We start from the raw sequence: 23,893 nt of genomic DNA on the forward strand, positions 1-23,893 counted from the left end.
GGAAGTCAACACAAATTTAAAGATAAGTAAATCTTACATTTAACTGCAAATTTTATGAGAATTCTTGGATTACAAGAGGAAGAGCAGAAAGATTAACAAAACCAGCCTGATCAAGCAGAAGCAAACCGAAGATCCAAGTCAGGGCTTCAGGGTGTCCCTAGCTGTACATTACACTGAAAATTTTTCTGTCCAAATTATTTGCAAGGACTTTATTGCCTTGTCCAAATATATGGACATCTTTTCAGTTCTAACAGATAGTTATTGGCAGTCCCTTTGCATCTGCTGTATGTGTAGTGTGCCATACTGTCCCATGTCGTAAATCCAATGCTTTCATGAAAGGTAAAAACTTTGCACTGAGCTGTGATGTACTTGCACAGGAGATGTGACCTCCATGGCTCAGCACTATGAACTGCAGTTTGCAATTGGCTCTCATCTCTACTACCTTGCAGAACTTCATATTGTCAGAAAAGTTTGCAACCTCACCATTCACCAGTTCCCATTATCATTTATGAAATACCAAATGGCAAGATCTCTTGGCTGCAAAACTTGATCCTAATTCCTACACTTTGTTTCCTCATTTTTAACCAATTATTTGTCCTTTCCAGGACTTTGCCTTCTCATCGCATAGCAGTTTAACTTTGTTGAGAGCCTGTGGTGAAGAGTGCTGTTGAATGCTCTCTTAAAATCCAAGTCAATTCAAAACTTCCAAATAGCGAGAACATTATTGCACATGAATACACTATACAACTCATGAGAAGGCAAAATGCTTTGAGAAGCAAAAGACTAATGAAGTATTCTCTATACAGTGAATGTCCAGCAAATCCAGTATGAAAGTATGACAGACCTTCTTTAGATATATACACACTCCAGTAGCCTATAATGCCTCTGGAGTCCAGCAATTACCTCTCTTTGGAATTCTGCAAAGGAGCCAATCCAATCTTAGGATTGTTGGATTTGTGCAGATTTCACAGATACAATGTAAAGAGATAAAAACAGCAAATAAACTTGGATTCATCCCACATATCTGTTGACAAGGTAAGCAATAGGCAAGAATTGGTGAAGGACAGGACCTCCAGAGGACAATTCTGATTTTAGGTGTTCTAAATACCTGCTGGAGATTTTTAATCTTTCTGTATTGTCACAGACTCTAATTTATGTATCTTAGCCTGAACCCAGTATTTTTTCCGTCTGAACATGAGGAAGAACTTCTTCCCTCTGAGGGTGACGGAGCACTGGAACAGGCTGCCCAGGGAGGTTGTGGAGTCTCCTTCTCTGGAGATATTCAAGACCCGCCTGGACAAGATCCTGTGCAGCCTACTGTAGGTGACCCTGCTTCGGCAGGAGGGTTGGACTAGATGACCCACAGAGGTCCCTTCCAACCCCTACTATTCTGTGATTCTGTGATTCTGTAACTGTCGTATCTGTATGGCAGTATGGAAGCACCTTTATGAGTGTTTGCTTTCTCAATCCTATGTCATGGAGAGGTTTTTTTATTTTTATCTTTATCTTCAGCAGAAATGCAATGGGTAGACTAGATGATACAACTTCAATTCACTTTCTAACTAGAATAGAATCATTTAGGTTGGAAAAGACCTTTAAGATCATCGAGTCCAACTGTAAACCTAACACTGCCAAGTCCACCACTAAACCATGTCCCTGAGCACTGCGTCTACACATCTATTAAATACCTCACAGAATCACAGAATCACAGAATAGTAGGGGTTGGAAGGGACCTCTGGGGGTCATCTAGTCCAACCCTCCTGCTGAAGCAGGGTCACATACAGCAGGCTGCACAGGACCTTGTCCAGGCGGGTCTTGAATATCTCCAGAGAAGGAGACTCCACCACCTCCCTGGGCAGCCTGTTCCAGTGCTCCGTCACCCTCAGAGGGAAGAAGTTCTTCCTCATGTTCAGACGGAACTTCCTCTGCTTCAGTTTGTGCCCATTGCCCCTTGTCCTGTCACTGGGCACCACTGAAAAGAGCTTGGTCCCATCCTCATGACACCCACCCTTCAGATATTTATAAGCATTTATTAGGTCCCCTCGCAGCCTTCTCTTCTTCAGGCTGAACAAGCCCAGCTCCCTCAGGGAGGCTCCTCACCTCCAGGGATGGTGACTCAGCCACTTCCCTGGGCAGCTTGTTCCAATGCTTGATAACCCTTTTTGTGAAGAAATTTTTCCTAATATCCAATCTAAACGTCCCCTGGTGCAACTTGAGGCTGTTTCCTCCTGTCCTACCATTTGTTACTTGGGAGAAGAGACCGACACCCACCTCGCTACAACCTCCTTTCAGGTAGTTTTAGAGGGTGATAAGGTCTCCCCTCAGCCTCATCTTCTCCAGACTAAAAAACCCCAGTTCCCTCAGCTGCTCCTCAAAACACTTGTGCTCTACACCCTTCATCAGTTCATTGTTCTTTTTTGGACATGCTCCAGCACCTCTATGCCTTTCTTGTAGTGGAAGCTTTCCAGTTTCCCCAGATCCAAAGATAATGTATAATCTGCAGCAAATCGGACTCCTTTGGTAATTAACTAGCAATATTGACCCCTATTATTTTACTTCAACCTTAATTTTTTCTTCAAAACTTTTAGAGATTTAAAATTCTCATAAACTGTTACAAGAAATCCTGTACTGATTAGAAGCTGGTAAATAAAACCAATTAACATCCTTGGAGATAAATGCAAAATTAAATAAAATAAGATTTCCAATAAAATGAAATTGTATGAACCTTCACTCCTAGTCTAGAAGATACATTTTAGCTATTAGATACAATTGATTGTTATATAATGCCCATTGCATCATAACATGATCCAGTCCCCCACTGAAGTTGGTGACAGAAATCTCATCAGCCTCCTGTCCCCTGGCAGCCTCATTAGGCCTTTAAATTTTATGGCAAAGTACAGAACACTGATGAGGAACACTAGAGCCATAATCGACACACTGCAAAAGGACTTTTCCTTAGCATCTATGCCTTGAAAGTGACAGCAATAAGGTCTGCCATATTACTTAAAAGATACCACAGAGATTAGATATAAGAAAGAAATTCCTTACTATGAGGGTTGTGAGGCACTGGCACAGGTTGCCCAGAGAAGCTGTGTCTGACCCCTCCCTGGAATTGTTCAAGGCCAGGTTGGATGGGGCTTTAAGCAACTTGGTCTAGTGGAAGGTGTCCCTGTCCACCGCTGGGGGGCTGGAACAAGATGAGCTTTAAGGTCGCTTCTGTTCCAAACCATTCTATGGTTCTATGATTCTATAAAATGGCAACATAAAAGAGATTACAGTGACTGGGGCTTTAAGTCAATTTGAACTGAGTGATAGATTCTACAGGAAGAAGGAGAAAAAAAAAGAAGTTTTCATAGATGACAATAATGAATGCATAGTTCAGTACATTAAGGACTCCTGAGTGATGATTCAGCCTCAATTTACACATATGTATGTGTATATATATATCTATGTTGTTATTCATATTTCTTATGTTTGGCTTTTTTGAATAGATCCTTATATACAAGGAAATTATTTTTGATGAGCTGAATGCCAAAAATAATCGCCTGGCATTCTGCCCTTGCACATTAAGCCCAGTATCTCACAATTAAGAAAACTAATTTTAATATCTGTCAATTTAGATAAGATATCATTCCACAACCATTAAAATATTTTAATATTCTTCTTTCTTATTATTGTCAAATTAGAAAGAAACATTTCATTCAGTCACAAGGATAAGACTGGTGCAGGGAGCTAAACAATTGCAAGAAGCTGCTCTGTGTATTTCTGTGGTTTGGAAATAGTGCCAAGTCGGAAGGAAAAGACATTCTCTGCATTTTCTAAAGCAAGATAAATACAGAAAAGAAATATAGATGAAAGATGGAACTGCTATCAATGGAGTCTGCCAGATTCCTTGGCTTTTTGGCACACCTATTGAAGCTGGCAGACTTAGCCAGTAGCAATCTTTTCCATTAAAGAGCAGCATATATTTTGGTTTAACATACTTTGTTTGTGCATTTTTAAGCTTCAAAAATGTCTATTTAAATTTTTTTTTAATGATTCCTTCTGCACAGTTGGCTGCAATTACACTTATTTGAAGCGGCTCATTTATCACTAAAAGAGCTGCAGGGCACAGCTACTGTTAAACAGCTCCAAAAAACCTACAGCTTAGTGGGACAAGCTTCTTTTTATAAGACTAAAAGATGTTTAAAATGTGCCAAGAGGAGCTTTATGCCAGCCTCTAGGTTTGCTATCCAAATGTTGCTAAATTAGAGGTCTGCTGAAGCACAGAGTTTGGGCAAAGATAAGCTGATCTCCCTGAGTCTGCTGGTTTTTCCCATCTGAGATCAGCCAGATTTTAACAGAATACATGCTATGCATCACAAACTTTAGTAATGTGAAATTTTGAAAAATCATCTAAAATCTGAGGCTTAATCTACACTGAAGCCAAACTTCTCTACCTTGGGCAAGGTGCAAAAGCAAAATCTTTTACATGTAAGTACCCCTACCTTATGAATGGTGAAATTTTATTAATTACCTTTATTATGAAAGCAAAGACTTACTCACTTCTGTTTCCTGGAGCTGAAATTGTAAGAAAAATGTTCACACCTGGCAGTTGCTAAGACAATAGAAATTGAAGTAGTGTAACACTGTCAATTTTCATTAATCCTTCTGAAATGAAACAAAATATGCCAGTATTGGACTTAGTTTATGGAACCTCTTATACCTGAAATTTTAAAGTGTGATGTGATCAACGCATTTGTGGGTGAAGGGACTGGGCATGCTTTCTGTAGCTGAGACATACAGAAATTTTGCCATCTAGTGCCCTCTTTCTTGATGTCCAAGAACTGTAACAACTAATTTCTAAAAAGCAACAGGCATCAGCTTGGACTATGTGCCAAACGCACTGTATCTCCAGCCTGAACTGTGGAGCCTGCATAGAGCCAACCGTGATGGCTAAAAAGTGGGTTCTTCTAAACTTAAAATAAAAATATACATCTGTAAAGATGCAAACACATACTGTTCTACCCTGATAATATTATTGTGTAGATATTATAGGAAATATTTTTGATTGATTTATAAAGATCTTCTCTTCAGCCTTGCTTAATAATGTAAAACTCTATATTCTGTATTCAGTGTTCTCACCAAATGCAAAGGTCCCCCACAAAAAACAACCAACACCATAGCCAAATAATCCTAAAGAAGTAGGTGTCAGGGCTTTTGCATTTCATTTTCTAAACTTCAGATATATATGGTTTGTGGCAAAAAGTTGTTTTTAGAATGTTTTCAGCAGAAATTACTAGCAATTGTCTTCCATATTTTGTAATTCACATCTATTTATTTCACAGAGATAGTCTTATGAAAGTCTTTTCACATAAAATGGTTAGCCAAAACTTCTTGTAGGGATTTACGACTTTAGCAAACAATGACCAATATTCTGGAAGCTCTGTACAATAAAATACACAAAATGCATTTTTTAATACAGTCATTATAACAAAGTATAAAAGAATTCACCAAGCATTAAATCTGTATTTCACAATAACATTCATAAATCATGGTTAAACCAAGTGTTTTTACATCTTTTATTACTACAAGGGAATGGAAGAGCCTGTGTATGATTAATCTTTCTACCATTAAGAATAGAACTCAAAAAACACAAATACCTTTTATGTATGAATTCATCACAGAATTCAGAAAATACATTATAGCAGTTACACCTTCTTTGCAAAAAAAACCCCCAAAAAACTAACTGAAGAAAATCCCACTCATCTCTTGAGGCTATAGTCTGATGAGAAGATAGGAACAAATATGATGCACTAATTGAAAAATACATCTTCAAATGTATGAATATGCAAAACAAGTCCCAGTCTTAGGAGCATGAGTCTCTGCTTTGCCTGTCTTATTGTACCAAGCACTTGAAAATAGGTTTTCAGCATCCCTGGTGAAGTTCCTATAAGCTACAATAATTGATCTTCTAGAAGGCATCTATTTATATTTTGTAATATTAAGAAAACAGAGTACTTCCACGTGTGCAAATAATTCAATAAACCAGACCACAGACTAAGGCTAAAGATTAGTTCTATGCACTGGTAGGTTGGCTATACACTTTCAATATTTAAAAAATGCCAGAACATGAATGGAAAGTCTGATCTTCTGCATTTCAGATACGTACTGTAATCAGTAAGTTAATGGTTCCTTCAGCCCAAAACCAATTAGTCCTGTATGTACAATGGAATAAGAACTGAAGAAAATAGAGTTGTTCATAGTGCAGCACAGCAACACTATATTTAAATAAACTTGTTCGGATAATAAAAGCTGCTCAGAACAATGCAGACCTCAACAGAGGCTAATTTATTCTAACTTCGTGTAGCCTTCAGCACAGACGCACACATGCAAAAAACTGCCAACAGCACTAGTTATGGTTCCCATATGGTGCAAGTGCCTTAAAGTCTGGGTGACTGGCTACTATCCAGTGGTCCTGTTTCCTCAGTTTCCACAAAAAGGTAATAGTCAGCATTTGGTATTTATGTTTTACTTACAATGATTGAGTTGCAGCTCAAAAGTATACTTCCTCAGCCAGTGAACTCCTTCAGTTTTCTAATTAATCATATCTCTGCCAAACCTGGAATCTTCCGTTGTGGAAAGGCAATATTTTGTTTTAAAGGCATGACAAGAAGAGTCAATATGTTGATCTCTTAAAATTTTCCTCTCTAAACCAATAAAACACTTAAATACATTTTGTGGCTGCTTTTAAATTGTGAATTATTCTTAAAAAAATGAGAGCTAACTCATCTGACATTTTCAAAGTGTATTGACAACAATTCAAATCTGATTTAATCTCCTGAAAAGAAAAATCAACTTCTATCACAAGGTCTAAATTCACTGGTTATTTACACTAACAATATTACCTACTTTTTACTCCTGCGCATGAAGGCCAACATTATAGCATGTGAAGGTCTAACCTGGGGAACTGTTTCCAAGAAGACATGGAAATCAAAGTAGAAAATTGGCCGAATCTGAACTTCGAGGGCAATACTGTGGCCAAACAGAATAATGAAAATCTCTGATGTTCACACAGAGCTTACATAGAAACAGGGAAGCTATTTTACTTGTTTTAAGTATTCACACAGATATTACTAGGATACTGAATTCTGTTCTGAAGAATGTTGAAATTCAGTCCAAAAGAGAAAAAAATTCAGAACTGTCACACAAATATAATTAAAGAATTAAAAAGATGAAATTCTATCAGAGATTACATTTGCTTAGCTAATTAAAAAGATGACAGTGTGACAAGTAATTTGATCTTACTCAAAAAGAATGTATATGAGAAAAGAAGCTATGTAAAGCTTTTCAGTTTATGACGCAACAGTATCATACAGGTAATTGCATAAGATAAAGCTAGAAAAACCTTAGGTTACAAATAAGGTGCAAATGTTTTTATGGGGAAGGTATTTAACTACTGGAACAAGTTATGATGGCTCTAGTGGATTTTCCATCACTGGAATTTTTTAAGTAAAGAGTCAGTGTTTTTCTAAAAGATATACTCTATTCCAAACAGAAAAAAATTGAAGCAATGTCTCTGGTTTGTATGATCAAGGCTAGTCAGACTAGATCATTAAAATGATCCCTTCTAGTATTACAATGTATGCACTTATGATTATTTAACATGAGAATAATGTCCAGTTTACAGGACTATAATCCTATTTAGGCTTTTTAAGTATTGGCACATTACCTTTCTTCCAGCCCTGCAACTTCCCCTGTACTGCAAGGCTTGTTGAAAATCAACATTCAGGAGGATATTAATTTAAATTCAGCTGTCTGAAAGCTAGCTGTTTAGTCTGAGCTAGTAACCTAGGTCCTTTCTATACTCAGTGGAGAAAACTAGGCACTTTCATGAGTCTATTCCTTTCAGGTATCTTGGGCATCTATTTTCGGTTAGCACAAGACTGCAGGTTCCTCTCTCTCTTTCCATTGACAATGGAAGGTGTCTTCATTTAGACTACTTTAAGCTCCAGACCTAAAAATGGCCAAAGTTAGATGAAAGGAATCCAACTGTAATACTCCAAAGATCTTTTGCAAAATCCCTCGATTCAAGTTAGTTAGATCTACTAATTCAATACATCTGGCTTTGTTAGATCATGTTCAAAGTGTGCTTCCGCTACTGCTGGGCAGATAGTGTTTCATCACCATCATAACATATAAATGCACCTCATCTGTATTTTTCTAGGAAGAGAATAAATTATTTTTTAATAGCACTTTATTATTGCACTATTATTCAGAATTCTGTCCTTCCTATCTAATAATGAACTGGACTGTACAGTAATTTAAACAAGCTCTCCATTGCCTTGGGATGGGATTCACCCCATTAAGCACAATTACCTACAGTGCAGATGAGTAGATCTCAGCTTTGAACCTGCACTCCCCTTATAACCAAAGGACACCAGAAAATACTGCCAGTAGAGACTGAGGTGCCTTATCTTTGCATAAATGTCTAAATTAAGGGAGATTCAACACAATAAAGAATCTACTTCTCTTCTTTAACTATTATAAGAATTTGGGTAACTAATTCAGATGGACATGTCCACAATGTAAACATTTAAAGTTAAGATGAATGATGACTTTGATAAATTTTGTTTTTCCACAGCCTGATTTTGTGTGCTTATCTTCCCTTGTTCTTACTTTATTTCTTTACTTTAATAATCTTCTCAGAGGTCTCATTAGCCTCATTATAAAAAACTGGCCCCAATTCTGTAGCTGATGAGGTCATTCAAACCTCCTAGCTCTTCTTTACACAGAAATAATAATGATATTCCACAAAAACAAACCCTTTATATAACTTACAAAGTCAGAAATTAACTTCCACAATAGCAGAAATTAAATTCCACAGTAGATCACCTTTTATCATTCTTCATTTGCAAAGTAAGACTGACCAGAAATAACCAGTTACATGTTTTTCACTTGTATATACTTCAAATCTTTCGAAATATCTGAAGTCTTTTATAAGTTATATTATGAGCAGTTTCATAAGTGCCTACACACACCACCATCCTCACTCACTCACTTTAGAAGCATATCCCAATCTACAGCTTGCCAACTTAACCAAGAAAAAGTGTGACTAACCACAGAGAAACATTGTATTAATTTGACATGGTGACATGGTCTCCGGGAGAATGATTTAAATATTCTTTCAGGATCTTCAGACGACTTGAATTCTTCTTTTACAACATGTTTAGACTAATCTTCTCACTACTAAAGTAGTTGCCCTTCCTCATCTGCTTGTGCCTTGCAGAACAATCTTTCTACAATTCACCTTAAAAAAGCATCCCTACAAAAATCTTGTACTCTTTAGTGTACAGTTTGAGATCTTTTCATGAACAAGCTTGATTGTTCTAAGGTTTCAGCAGCAGTCAACTATAGGTAGACATCTTTGTTCCTTTGCAACATTTTAAGGGAGATTTTCTGCTGTTTCCATGAAGAATGTGATGATGGCTGGATTCTTCCAGTTGTCAGTGACTTTTCCTATTTCTCTCCTCTCTAACTGTGACAGACTTCAAGTGTGAAGAACATTGCCTGGCACTGCTTATCTTGGCTATAAACTGCCAGTCCCCCACTGGATTTCTCTTCTTGCTTGGTTTGTGGATAGCTATGTCCAATCTGGAATTCAGGTGGATGCCTGTTCCTTAGTCTAATGTCTAAAAATGTCTCCTGCTTTCTAGTGTCCCACGTGTCATTACTGGGTCTTTGAAAATACAAATCTCTTTTCCAGCAGAGTCATGAATTTTTACTTCAGAAAGAGGAAATATTTTCTGGTGTTTGGTAAAAAGCAAGCATTGATTCATCTGTCACAGGTCATAATCATTGTTCCATTCCCAGTCATAAGAATATTGAGTGTGGAACTGAACATAAAAGAAAAACTTCATAAACTGCCTTTCTAAACTTCCTCCAAAATCACCCTCTTTGTCTACTCAGAACTTCACATGGCAGCTGACATACACCAGTGTTTCCCAGGCTTTTTATCACATAGCCTTGCTTGAGAAAACTGAATGTATTTTGGGCGCAGTTACAAATAGGTGAAAACTTGGAATACTGGTTTTCGCTCACAACCGTGTGCACATACCTGTTGCTTTATGATTAGCAAATGTTGTTTGCAGCAGTGGCAAAATGTGAAATATGAGAATCTGGCTGAAATTACTTTCCCTATATATGTTTACTCCTCATTTCCTGGACAGAAACATGTATATACATATTGTGTAGTGAATGGTCAGAAAGTCTGATGCTTTGAGAGAGTCACTGACCAACTATTCAAGCACTCAGCAACCGTGTCATTCATGCAGAGTAAATGTTTTCCAGAAGCATCAGACTTTCTGTGCATGTGAACACAGCACCTGAACATGTGCTGAAGAACACCTGGGATTATGCATTTATTGCAATTTAGTCAGAACTACAGCACCTGTGACATTAATCCAGCTAGGTATGATTACTGAAACACCAGGTAACTGGTAAGAGGGTGAAAAAATGTCAAAAGAACCCAGACAAATTTTCCAGAAGCAAAAATATGATTGGTCCTGGAAAATTCTGTACGTAAAACCACCTACATAAATACAAAGTATGCTTTCAGTCAGCTGTTCACTGGAGAGGCTAGAAGAATAAAAGCACCCAGACATTCTGTGGTCACTGAGAAGCATGGTGCAAAGATACCCAATAGCACAGACACAGCGCTGCAACTACTGTCTCACCTGTGTTGGGCAGACCAACGGAACAGACCAGGCAAAATTCAGCACTGTACTGACTCTTGCATTTGAGCAACTAAATCTCCTTCACCCTCTCTCCCTGCCATCTGGGAATGCCTCTTTAGCCTTTCTGAAACTCAGGGAATTGATTCTTGATGGCAGCTCCAACAGTACCAGCATAGAAGTCAAGCTCATACGTGGTGGTGGATTGGCCAGCTGCACCCCCTGAGTTGTCATGGTGCGCGTGTTGCTTTGCTTCATGATCTGCTCAGCTCTGGCAACACAGAATAAAAGCACTTGGACTAGTACATCTGGAGAAAGTATCACAGGCCCAACAGAACATATGTTCTCAGACTGCCCACCATGCTTCACTGATTATATGGGCATTCTCACTGGACAGGAACCACTATGTCTCAATGGTCTGATACATCTTCCAAAAAGGCCTATTTGTTGCTTCACTTTGCTTTGCTGCTTTGCCTTTCTATGTATAACATAACATATAAGCAGGCTGGAAACATCACAGCAGGATAACTGCAATCAAACCAGTTTGACTAGTTTGATTTAGTTTATCTGGAAACACACTCCACCAAACTTCCATTATTTTTGCTTTTTGGGGGACTAGTAAGAACTACTCCTTCAGATAAATTAGTGTCTTCCAAGGACATTTCATTTTTTACTGCCAGTAAGAAAAATGAACAGTAAGGAATCAAAATGTTTATTTTCCCGGCTATGTATTTGGTTCACAGTCACCTCCTGACTACGAAGAGATTCCAGTCTACCAAACTGAACAGTTTTTGGTATGAATCAACAGTGCAGTCTTTTAAGGTTAGAGGTGATTTCACTGCTATTCTGAATCACTTCCAGAAATCCTTCCCAAGACTTGTGCATATTGTGATACTTAGCAGGTACGAAGAATTATTCCAGGTCCTTCATGGTAATGTGCAGTCACAGGTGTTTTTATCTTAACACTCTTACCTCTTAATTCTTGATCAGGTTTGGCTGCATTTTAAAGATTCATTACGGAACCAGTTTTCTTTGCAGTCAGACTGCTTTCCCCCAAAAAACAGATCTTGAACTGTAGAGGAAGATTAGTCAAACCTCATGGAATTTTGAAATACTTCAAGATATGTGGGATAGCACTGCATCTCTTTGTCACGTACATTTGTAGCCCTGACTGAAAATTCAAAGGAACGTTCTGTTCATGGAATGAATATTTTATTTCTGAATGACACACAGTGGAATTCAGATACTTTATCTTACACAGCTCCCTAAGTATTTGAACAATAGAGTGACAGAATCTGTTCCTCTGACAGCATCTCTTTTGCGATACCCATCTGACTAAGTAGCTTTCTGCCACATTAGACAGAGTGACTGTTTCTGCATACTGAATGGGAAAGCTCATTATCACAACTATGGCTGCCTACCCAAATTGAATATGCCGTAGGTATGGCTCAATAAAATCCATTGAGAAGTTCGAGAACACTGCTTAATTATCAAAAGGTAGTGAAGAAGTGGTTTGCAAAGATGAGTAATTATTTTCCATATTTCCTATTTTTTCAATAGAAGTCAGATGATCTGAATCACAGAATCATTTGGGTCAGGAGGTATCTCAAAAGGTCATTTAGCCCAACCTCCTAGTCAATGCAGGGTCAACACTGAATTCAGACCAGGTTGCTGATGGCTTTGTCAAGTCAAGTCTAAATTCCCTTGGACGGAGATTCCACAGCCTCTCCAGGGAACTGTTCCAGTGTTTCGTTACCCTTATGGTGGAATTATTTTCCTTATATCTAGATGGAACACATCAGATTCAATTTATGACCACTGTCTCTTGTCCTCCTACCATACACTTCAGTCAAGAGCCTGCCTTTGTCCCCTCAATAAATTTCTTTTAGATACTGGTAGGCTGCTATTAGACACCGCTGACCAAAGGCCTCCTTTCTCAAAGCTAGACAAGCTCAGTTCCCTCACAAGTCACGTGCTTCAGTCCTCAACCATCTTCGCGGCCCTCCGCTGGACTTGGAGCCCAAACTGAACATAGTACTCCTAGTGTGATTTAGTAAGTGGTAAGTCACCACACCTGACCTGCTGGCTACACCCCCGCTAACACAACCCAGGATCCTGTTGCTCATCATCACTCCCAGGGCAGCCTACTGGCTCACGTTCCACCAGCTGAACCTACTCTCCAGGTCCTTTTCAGCAGAACCGCTACCCCAGCTGTTAGTCTCAACATGGACCAAATACAGCTGCTTTCTGTCATATTACTAATGTACATCTGCTTATATGATACAAATACATGTGTCTGCTGGCACACATGATGAGAATTGGTCGTATATCCTCTCATATGTTCAGGCCACCCACCAGCTTTGGTTCTGTGATGGACCCACATACAAACCCTCGTCCACTGCATTACAAAAATACAAGTTTCTTATATACGAGTAGTGCACCCTAGACAAAAAAGTTAGATGCAACAAACATAACCCAAGTTCTTTTACTTTGTAGTTTCACTCTTCTTTTTATCAGTTCTCTTTCCTCTCCCTTAACATATTAGTCATTCCAGAATATTGTGAACAATAAAAAAATTAAACACCTGTGATATTTTTTGTACATCCTTATTCATCTGCAAGTGCAAATAAATGTTTTTAATTAATCTAAATATTTTAACTAGGACTGAAAAATAAAGATGAACCTAGACCGAGATAGAATTATTATAAAGGTTTATCATCAGTCAGCTGTATACAGTATGTCCAGTGTGCTACAACTTACAAAACCTAAAACCTGCATAATAAAATGAATGAAAGTAACAGATAACAAGAGGGCAGAAAATGCATTGTGTCAGCTGAATGGAAAGATAAGCAACTTTAAAAAGTCATCAGACGCTAGTTTCAAATTGAGCTGTAGTACAGGATACACTCCTCTGTGCTGTATAGCCAGTATAATGCAACTGTGACGGCAAGATGCTATTTTCCAGCACTAAAAGGGCAGCTTCGATTTGAGTCAGTTCAAGTACTGGCATTTAAACTGAGTCGTTAAACATTTTTGGCCAGTGGATCTTTTTAACCCGACTACAGATACAGCCAACCACAGACAAACGTATGATAACGCAGGACCATTAGATCATGCCAGAGTTGAAACTGCTCTCAATAAAGTACACGATCATTAGTGCAAGCATAAAATCAACATTAATAATAACACTGTGTGATAACTCAACTCCTACTTTCAACACGTTTACCTGTACATGAAGTAAAATGAAAAGTCTGCAAGGAGTGAATCTTTCAGGATATTTATGAAAATTGGTAATTCCTACTATCTCCACCTCTAAGGCCATACTCCTCATGTCTCCTGTACCAAAGGAATAACTCTTCTGGCTTCAACTAGTGAGATAAAACTTTGCTAGAAAAATCTTTTTGAGAGAAAAATTCTTTCTAGAATAAGGTCTTTGCAGAATGTGTTTATACTTCATTCCTAAAATAAGAATTTTTATAAGTAAATGCAGAATTCACTGAAACAGTTCCAGGTAAACTAAGCCTTTGTATTATTCTGTCTTAATTTCTCCCCAAATGCAGCTACACTTAGTTCCTAGATGACTTTCTGCCATACTAGGTAACCATCCATTAAGATAATCCAGCTTCTTTTGCAAAAGTCACTTGAGAATAATGAAATGCTGATGTAACATCACTACCAGCCTAAGCCAGAGTCAAGTCAAGTACTCTAGAGGTGAGTGTCCACATCCTATCTCCATTCCCAACAACCACCTACCTAACAGCCATCCAATATCTTTAGCACTGAAATACAGTTCCTTAATTCAATACTTAACCAAACATTTTTAGCATAAAGTTCAGAAGATCTTTGGTACACAGCAGTATTCAAGAACTATTTCAAATGAAAGATCCCTTTTTTCGATCATGCCAAACCCCTTCAGTAATTTAAACTCCAAATATCAAAAACCATCCACCTCACCTTCACTGCTCCATTTTCATGCATCGTGATACAGTTGTTAGGATCCTCTGAAAGTTGATATAATGCTTGAGCTGTAGCTCTATGAACTGATGGATCATTTGACTTCAAGTAACGTACTAAAGGAGCTACAGCCTTGGTCTCTCCAAAGGCAACTCTATTGCTCCCCCACAGGCAACAGTGGGAAACAGCCTCTGCTAAGTGACGTCTTAGTTTATCATTGCTCTGAAGGCAAAAACATAATAAATTAAAGACAACATAATACAATAAAAATTTCATAGGAAATCAGAATTCTATTTTCAAACATCTTCAAGGTATCCCAGCTTAACTACAGTTCAATTAAAAACTGGAAAGACCTGGCATGGACTTAATTGTCCCTTATTATTCTCTTTGTAGGAAGTGCTGTGAATTTTTGTATTATTTTGAAGGTGCTTTTAGACTGAGTGGAAATTCGATCAGATTAGAATTAAAATGTGACATATAGCCCCATTACTGGCATCCTCTGCATGGTTCAGGTTTATTGCTCTCTTGACCCTTTGTGCTTTTTTCATATGGCAGCTGCATCTCTCAAAAGCAATATTCAGTGACAGTGACTATTAAAATGAAGCTCATCTTCCACAGCAACTTTAGTACCAGCCAGAGTGTTTTCATGTCCAATATCCATCTCACAGAGGAAGGATTCTACAGTTCTTCCTTGTAGCTGCTGGAAAATCTACTGCTCTTGTCACAACCTCTTAGTTGGGTATAATGCACTCTGACATAAGAAATTCAGATATTTGGTATGGTATGTTTAGATGTTACTTACTGTGTTTGCTAGTTTGGATAACAGAGGGACGACTCCATGATCTGTTATAACAGCTAAATTTTCTTCATCTTTAGCTATATTTGTAATGGCTGCACATACACTTGCTAAAACTTCTTTATTCTTCGATTTTAGCAAATTGACTACCAGTTCCAAGCCACCAACAAAGGATCGAACCATTTCCCCGGAATCCTAAATAAGAACCAAAGAAACATTATTTTTAAATATTTAATCAGTATTTATACGGAAATATTAAAAAAAAGAGATTGGCATAACATAATTATTCAAAACTGCAGTATTGATGTGTTGCCGTCACCAAGAAATACGGCTAATTTGGAACTCAGAGCTCTCTTGATTGACATATGAGAGTTAGACTGTTTTACATACCACTGTCTAGGCAGAAATTCAATGTCTAAATAAAGGTATCGAGTGTCTTTTTAGATACCACAAGGTATTCTTTATGGCCTCCGGCTGTCACTCCAGAAGGGTGGAAGTCTCCCTTATCTGCTGTATCGTATTTGCCAGGTGGGTGCCTCACAAACCTTAAGGCATCTAAAACAGCAACAGACGCCCCTGCTTAGGTTCTCATAGTGTCTTCTATTTCCTACATTAAGTCTGACAGCTAAGACAAATGAGTGGTAACATTATTTTCTTGTATCAATGCAAATGAGTATTCAGGAGTATTTAAGAGGGGAGGTTAATGCAAGTCATGACAGCAACTGTGGGACATCCATAGTGCATGTCTGAGTATGAACAATCAATGTAAAATATGACTAAAGGACACAAACATGACTGGAAAAATGTCTAAGTATGCACTTAGAAAAGAAATGGAAAACTAAACAGTGTGCCTTAATCTTGAACGCAATATGCAGATCTGGTCCATCTTTTCCATTTTTAAAAAGTTATAGTAAAATTAGAAAGGTTTGGAGAAAGACAAGAAGAATAATCAAGGGTAGGGAACTGCTCTGTAGGAGGGATGACAAACCAACTAGGACACTCAACGCTATAAAAGAGAAAACCGAGGAGTGGTGTGATAGGTGTATAGAATCTTGAGTACAATGGAAAGGGCACACAGGGATCTCTCTTCTAGGAGCAGACCTGGGAACATTAGATGAAATTAGCAGATGGAAGGTTCAGAATAAAGTGAAGTGATTTTTAAACAAAGCGTAGTTAAGATATTGGAAGTCCTTGGAGCAGGATTGCAGTGGTTATTAGAAGTTTATATGTTAGAAATTAACTAGACAAGTTCACAGGAATAAAAAAATCCATTAAGGGTTATTCAGTATAAAAGTATTCCCTCTGATTTAGAAAGGTCCTGAGCCACAGATTTCTTGCAGGTGGGAGAGCATTCTGGGGAGGGGAACCACAGCTACAAGTTTGCCCTGTTCTTCTACCTTTCTTAGGCATCCCTTGTAGGCTGGTATGTGAAGCAGAATGCTATGCCAGCAAATCTTTGGTCTGACACAGCATTGGTTGTTCTCACACTCTTGTGTTTATTAGTCAACTCTAATTATCAAGCATATGTTTACATGTCAATGTGTAAAACACAAAAAATCAGCAGTTTTGGCACTGTGAGACTGAACTAACAGGTATGGAATTCACTTGGTTGCCTCAAGCAAAGGGGAACTGGCAGTTTCTGATTAAGTGCCATGCAGCATAGAGTACCTCATGTACCCTTAAAAGCACACAGGGTATAAATCTAAATATTGTTTAAGCACAAATTCTTAACTGATTAAGTTACATAGTCACTAACCAACGCTGTACACTAAGATTCATTGCACTCTGTTAAACTGAGATACTTGAAAAGAAATATATCTCCTTTTTTGGTAAGATGCTCCACCATGTAAGGTCACATTATTTTAGACAATCTCTTTTCAGTTTCCTTGTGGACAGAAACAATGCCAGAGCAGAAAAACATCTACTTCTTTGAATGAATTTTTACATGTTCAATCTGTGGGTAACTCCAAGCAACATTTTGTCAACAACCATCTAGAAGGGGTTCTCAGGATGCCTGGGTATACAGAGCAACATTGCAAAATGCAACAGCATTTTCAGAAACTTCATTGTAAACATAATAATTATCAAAGGGGTGGATGGAACTTAAGGTGCCTAACCTGAGGATATCAAGAATTGCAATGTAATCTGGAGAAATCATCATTTCGACTGGAATGGGCCCATCAGTTACTTTAGTTAAGTGGACTTCTATACTAAGCATAGATATTTGTGTTTTATCAGGACTTCTTTATACAGTCTATAATCCAGCCCAACATTTTGTGTTAGATTTTCAACCTTTCAGATGTGGATCTGGAAAGACGAGTGGTTCTCTTAAAGTTCTTTGTCCAATGAATACAGAAACTAGCAAATGACTTAATTATGGCTAACTTATAGATTTCCGTAGAAACATAAGACTTACAAAAAGCACGTGAACTACTGATTACAAAATAGATACGTCGGAGACCATTGTGGGCAAGAACTTCAGGTGGGTTTTGATGGTCCTCTAATTTTTATGGAACTACTTACTAAAAGAATGCCGTTAGTGCCCAAATCGCACCCTTCAAGAAGAGTACTGAAAACAGGAACTCAAAATAGGTCAGAGGAGATTCTTGGTGACATCGTGGCGGCACCTCTGCAGCTGGTATTGGATGGCCTGGTATCAAACCGTTATTATGCTGCAAAGACAGTAAAAGTGACTGGCCAAATGGTCAGCAGTAACTTTCTATCAAAGGAATTTTAGCCTGTGCACTGCAGGGATGGTAAACGTGCAGTGATGGAAAGAAAGGTCTGCAACTGGAATTTCTTTCATTTGCTTCCTTCGAACAGGTCAATAGGGCACTTTTGAATAAAAACTACCAGACACTCTCCTGAAATCCTTTTGGATTGAAAGGTCTTAGGACTTCATGAAAGTGTAAACATGGATAGTATGAACTTTCCAAGTGCTAGGGAGTGACCCTGAGACCAAGAATGGTTTTGATTATATTTATTTCTTTTGGGGGGCTTATTTATGAACAGAGTAGGGTCCAGTTGTATTGTGTTGGCTGCGCTGAGCAAATCCATCAAAGTGCTCCTGGACTTGGTAAATAAAAATCCAGAACATGCTGCAGTTCATCTTTTTTCGTTCTGGGTCTAAATGCTAAATAGAACTCTTAGCTGTGATGTTTCCTTCCCACAGGAAGTAACAGCAGTGGGTAGGCCCATCAGGAATGAAACATAGTCCACCACAGGCAGTGCAAGGGAGAGGTTAAAGCCATACAGCATGAGGGTGAAAACCAGAAGCCACAGTATGTGGAAAAAGGGTAGTCTCGAAGAGCAAACTTGGTGTTGAAGTCCTGAAAAAAACAGAATGAACAAATAACAGAAGTCTTTACAGAAACTAAAAGAGGACCTAAATGTTTATGCAGAAGAAGGACAATACAGGTTTGTGACTCAGAAAAGCAACTGAGAGTAACAGAGGAGGAAGGGCAGTGCTCTGCCACTTCTATTACCTTGTAAAGGGAGGTGGGCTTACAGAGTGCTTCCCACGGATATGCTAGCATAAACATTTCGCTACCACTGTTAGTGTATGCATACCACACTGTAAATGTATCTACAGATGATCACCTGAATAAAAACAATACTTAGCATCAGTTTTCATGTCTGTCTGGAAATTTTAAAATTTGACCAAAGGCAGTAGATAGTGGGCTACAGAGAAAGACTTCCACACAGAAATTTCTTACCTATACGTACTAGAGGGCTGGACAGCTAAATGACCAGACACAGGAGGAGAAAAAAATGAGAGATTTTACATTTACTTCAATTTCTTGAGACTTACTACAGAAGTGTGCATTATCTTGTTTCTAAACATTGGCTCAACAAATGAGAAAGGCTTCCATTCAACAGGTAAACTCTACAGTAAAGTATCTAAGCTTTGAAAGGGGCCCTGCCATACATGAGAATGTTTCTACTTTTCTGCATGGTTCAGATATCTGTGTATTATCATTCATGCTCTTGAAAGATGTTTCATGAAGAAACAAGATAATCTGCACCCCATCTTCATGAAATAGTATGGACATTTTATATTTCCCTACCTGTATGTATTTTCTTTCCGGGTGATTATAACCCTGCTTGTTAAATTTCTATTCTGACAAGCTACACTTTCCACATTTTGTAAAGGAGTATGGTTCAATTAAACTGATGGAATAACACATAAACAATCCAGCAGTAAGTAGAAGGAAAGAGTTTCAATAATGATCCGTACAACCAGCTAAACACAAGGACAGAATCTTCTACCAGTGATAAAAAGCAGAGGGAAACTGCAGAAACCACATGTCAGGAAAGTTTCCCAAATGTGATTGTGGGTGTAGTCTGGTGGTCTGTGCAAGACAAAGAGAAAAGCAAAGAAGTAAGAAATTTGAAGAACAATGAGCAGAAAGAAGGACTGAAATGAGAGCTTTAAAATCCATTATGCTACATACACGATCTTTTTTTTCCAAAGAAATTTAAACAGCAAATGCAATCTTTTTTGTATCGTTTAGCAAAATGACATACTTACTTTGTACAGCAAATTTCTTTTTTTTTTTTTTTTTACTGAAAGGTGTATTTATTATATACAATTGCCATACTTTAAAGATATTTAAAGAAATTATATGAAGTTGTGCCTGTGATTGCAGAGGTCTGGATTTAATTCTTTTGAATCTATGTTCTTTGAGTATACTTGTACTAATGACCAGATAGCTACTCAAACTATAAAGTCTAAAGTAATTTCTGTGATTTTAGTTTTCAAATACTCCCAGGCACTTTCATCTATACTTATTTTTGTAACATACAAGAAGAAAATTCATATATAACATCTTTGGAAATCTTATTTTACTTTTTGTTTCATATAGGAAAAAAATGCAATCTTTAAATTCCACCTTCTAAATTAATTGACACAGAGCTTTTTTTGTGAGACTTAACCTAAAGGAGTTTGTAATTTCCAGCTATTAGTGTGTGTTAAGCTTTCATATTTACCTGTAGTCCTCAAACCTCATTGCAGATATGTAAATAGCATTGTTTCAGAGTCTGGGTGGTTTAGTGTTCGGTAATAACATGATTTTGACACTGATCTTGAAATGGAATCTGTTCCATTTCCAGCCCAAGACTACATTTACACATTAACATTTACATATTGTGAACTCTAATCTATTAATATAGCCATTAAACTGTATTTACCTGCTTTAATGTTACGTATGAAGTTATTCAACAGACTTCAAGTATTTTGAAAAGCTTAGAGAACATCTTAGGATACAGCTATACAAAAAACAACTTGAAAGAAAAGCAAAAGGCATTTAAGTGAATTTAGGTAATTTACTCCCCCCTTACCTATTGTGACAAAATCTTACCTCTTGGTTGTCCTAACAAGGCTACTCAGTTCAAGTTAGGCAGGTAAAAAAAATGGTATGGTAAGAATAATGCCTAAGAAACAGCCTTTATAGATAAAAATATTGATAAAATCACTGACAAGCAATAAAATAGATACTCAGATGTATGTGTTAATGATAGGTTGAATGCTTCTGTTTTAACAATAATATTCCCTTAGCTGAAAAAAGTAAGAGACCAAACATAAAGACATTTAAAGAAGCAACAAAAATGTTTAAAAAAATTTGGGGGGGGGAGAGAATGTATTACTGTATTAACAGGAAATATCTTCATTTTAAATCTTCATCCTTATTATAACATAATGTAATATTTAACCTGAGGTGACAGGTATGAAAAAATATGGATTGTTAAACTACCTTTTAAGTGGCTGAAGAAGATGGGAAGAGGTAACAGGATTTTTCATGACTTTACATGACTACATCTTCTAACTAGTGGGCAGCAAAGTTTTTAACCTTAGAAAGTATGATAAATACTATTTAAAAATTGGATTCAAGGGAAGAGTCTGCAATCTCAAGCAGTAAAAAAAACCCCTATCTGGCATAGATGCTGAGGCCAGCAAAGTTACCTGATGTGCTAATAAGAGCCTCATTCTGCTACTCTTTAATCACATATTTTCATCTTGCTGAACTGCATGAATATTAACAAAATATAGTTAACTTGCCCTTTTCACTTATTTCTACATTGGCTTCTGCAAGAGCAGAAATACTGTGAGATAGACCAGCTTTACACATTTTTTTTTTAATTAGGAGCAGAAAGCATTATGGTATTTGCAGAAAGACAGATTTGGAAAAATCACTTGATTGTTGCAGTATTCATACAAGAAGAACACTTGGGATTTTTGAGTTCTCTTGTCATCATATTCTATGTTTTTTGTGGTTATTTTCATTAAGTAAATAAAGTTCATCAGCCTTAAGTTGAGACATACAGTTCTTGTAAAAGAACTTCTGAATTCTTTTGTAACTAAATTCCTTTCTTATTTCTTCCAAAGCATATACTGGTTTCTTTATTTGAAAGATTTAAAGCTAAACACTGTATTACAAAAAACATATTGTGTTCATCTTTAAAAATACTCCACTTGAAAGATAAAAGTTTCTCCACTAAAAACAAGTAGTATTTCACTCTTAGAACATCTTAAAAAGCTTAATGTGTCAAAGCTGATTTGTCAAATTGAATTGCTTTTGCCCAGAAAAAGTGATGGTATGGCTGTGCAAATAAACTTCAGTTATCAAGAGTCTTCTTTAAACTACCTTTTCTTTAGTGAAGGAAGCTGCCCATTTCCATTCCCTATTGCCAACTGAATAACTTATCATCCCAATGCACAACCCAATTTAAAGTTCAAAATAAAGAAATGCAACAGACAAATTTCCATATTATAGCTGTTGAGTGAAAAAGGGAAACACACAATTTATATCATGAAGTTTCTATTCATTTTTTTAATTAAACATCTCAATGGTAATATTAATCAAATTATATTTAAAGGCTAATTTTTTTCCTGTCTATACAGCTTTGGAGGCTTCCACTGTAGCAGAAATGATGAAGAAACACAATGTGAGACAAGATTACTTCACTACATCTCACAACTCTTCTTCTGTGTTGGGAAAATGCAATGTGTTGGGAAAACAACAGGAGACAATCAACATGGATTTTCCCGTCCTCGTCACCTCACTGAATCAGCTAAAGCCAGAGCAGCAAAGCAGAGCAGCTTTAACACGGCTCCAATGATACTCTATAGCCTGGAAGCACAGAATTCCTTACTCCTGGCTCTTCAGGGATTTGATTACCACACAGTTAAATATTTGGCAAGTATATTGCCATTGATAGCTTCAAAAAGCAAAAGCAAAGTCCACTAGCCAAGCATATAGCCCAAGAAAGCACGCAATGCATGTTCTCTAAAAGATAGTGGCGGGGAAGAAAAGTCTACATAGTCACTCATGCAACTTATAGTAGTCCTTTTGTCTATTGTTTTCCTTACTTTTCAGTCTGGTGGACTACACCTGCTCTTCCTCCCCCTCCTCACAACTCTTGCTGAAGCTCAGTCCTGGGTAAATGCCAAAATCATATTTTTTATCACTGCAAAAGGGAAGCTACTAATATCAAAGTCCTTTGGGGCCACACGAGAGAAAACGTCATGACTTGCTTCAGATTATTTTGAAAAAGCATTTTAATAATGGAAGTATGAGAAATGGATAACACTAAATAAGTAGAAAAACTAAACATTGTTTCTATTGGATCTGGATTGAGCTGAATCCAAATAAGTGTCTTCGCAAACTTCGTATAATTATTAATGTATTTATGAGATAGACATATTGGAATGTTCTGAGGACAGTCTAGCTAAACGATCAATGCAGTGACAACGCAAACTAATAAACTGTTGTAACAATTACTGTTTGTGCCTTTGCAACTCTGGCATGGTTCCATAAATTAGAGTAGTGTATAAGAAGGCAATCATATCGTACTGTACCACTTACCATTACAGACCACTGAGAATCTGAACAACAAGCATGAAGTATAAAATACGTTATAGTTCAATCAACAGCTTCTGCACTAGATAAAATGATTGCTTGAAATTTTCTGGTTTATATTATGTAGCAAATGAGACACAATGATCTCGGTACTCTTTCTTGCCTTAAAATCTATGGAAATCCCATGTGTCAAGTGAGAGGGTAAAGATAGGAAAAAAGCGAGATGGACAAGAAGGAAAAACAAAGAAGAGATGAAAGAGAAAAAATGTATGGAGCATGGGGTTTAGACTTTTTATAGATTTTTAAAATCCAATTAGCAAGTATAATTTAAAAGTACAGAAGCTACATGACAAGCTGTTGACTAGCATGTGTAGCTATTATAAACTAAGATACAAGGAAAGCTGGTCAAATATTTTCCAGTGTAACAGTATTCCATCAGAAAATGCTAATGGAATGGAACCAAAACCTTCCATAAGAACACAACAACTTCTTGAAAAGTTTTGACAGAAACCAGGCAGAAAGGCAGGCTACATTACCAACGTGCCTCTTCATCTCTTCTCTTGTCAGCCAGA

General features: G+C 37.4%; 1 protein-coding gene across 1 annotated transcript in view; it reads right to left on the minus strand.

The window, feature by feature from the left end:
• Positions 1-23,893, minus strand: part of ODAD2 (outer dynein arm docking complex subunit 2) — a 90,854-nt gene that overhangs the window by 12,260 nt on the left and 54,701 nt on the right. Inside the window, 2 exon segments of the mRNA XM_075417486.1 lie at positions 14,667-14,888; positions 15,469-15,657. Coding sequence (XP_075273601.1) covers positions 14,667-14,888; positions 15,469-15,657 — 411 coding nt within the window.

Source organism: Opisthocomus hoazin, chromosome 4 (assembly GCF_030867145.1).
Source record: "Opisthocomus hoazin isolate bOpiHoa1 chromosome 4, bOpiHoa1.hap1, whole genome shotgun sequence".
NCBI lineage: Eukaryota > Metazoa > Chordata > Aves > Opisthocomiformes > Opisthocomidae > Opisthocomus > Opisthocomus hoazin.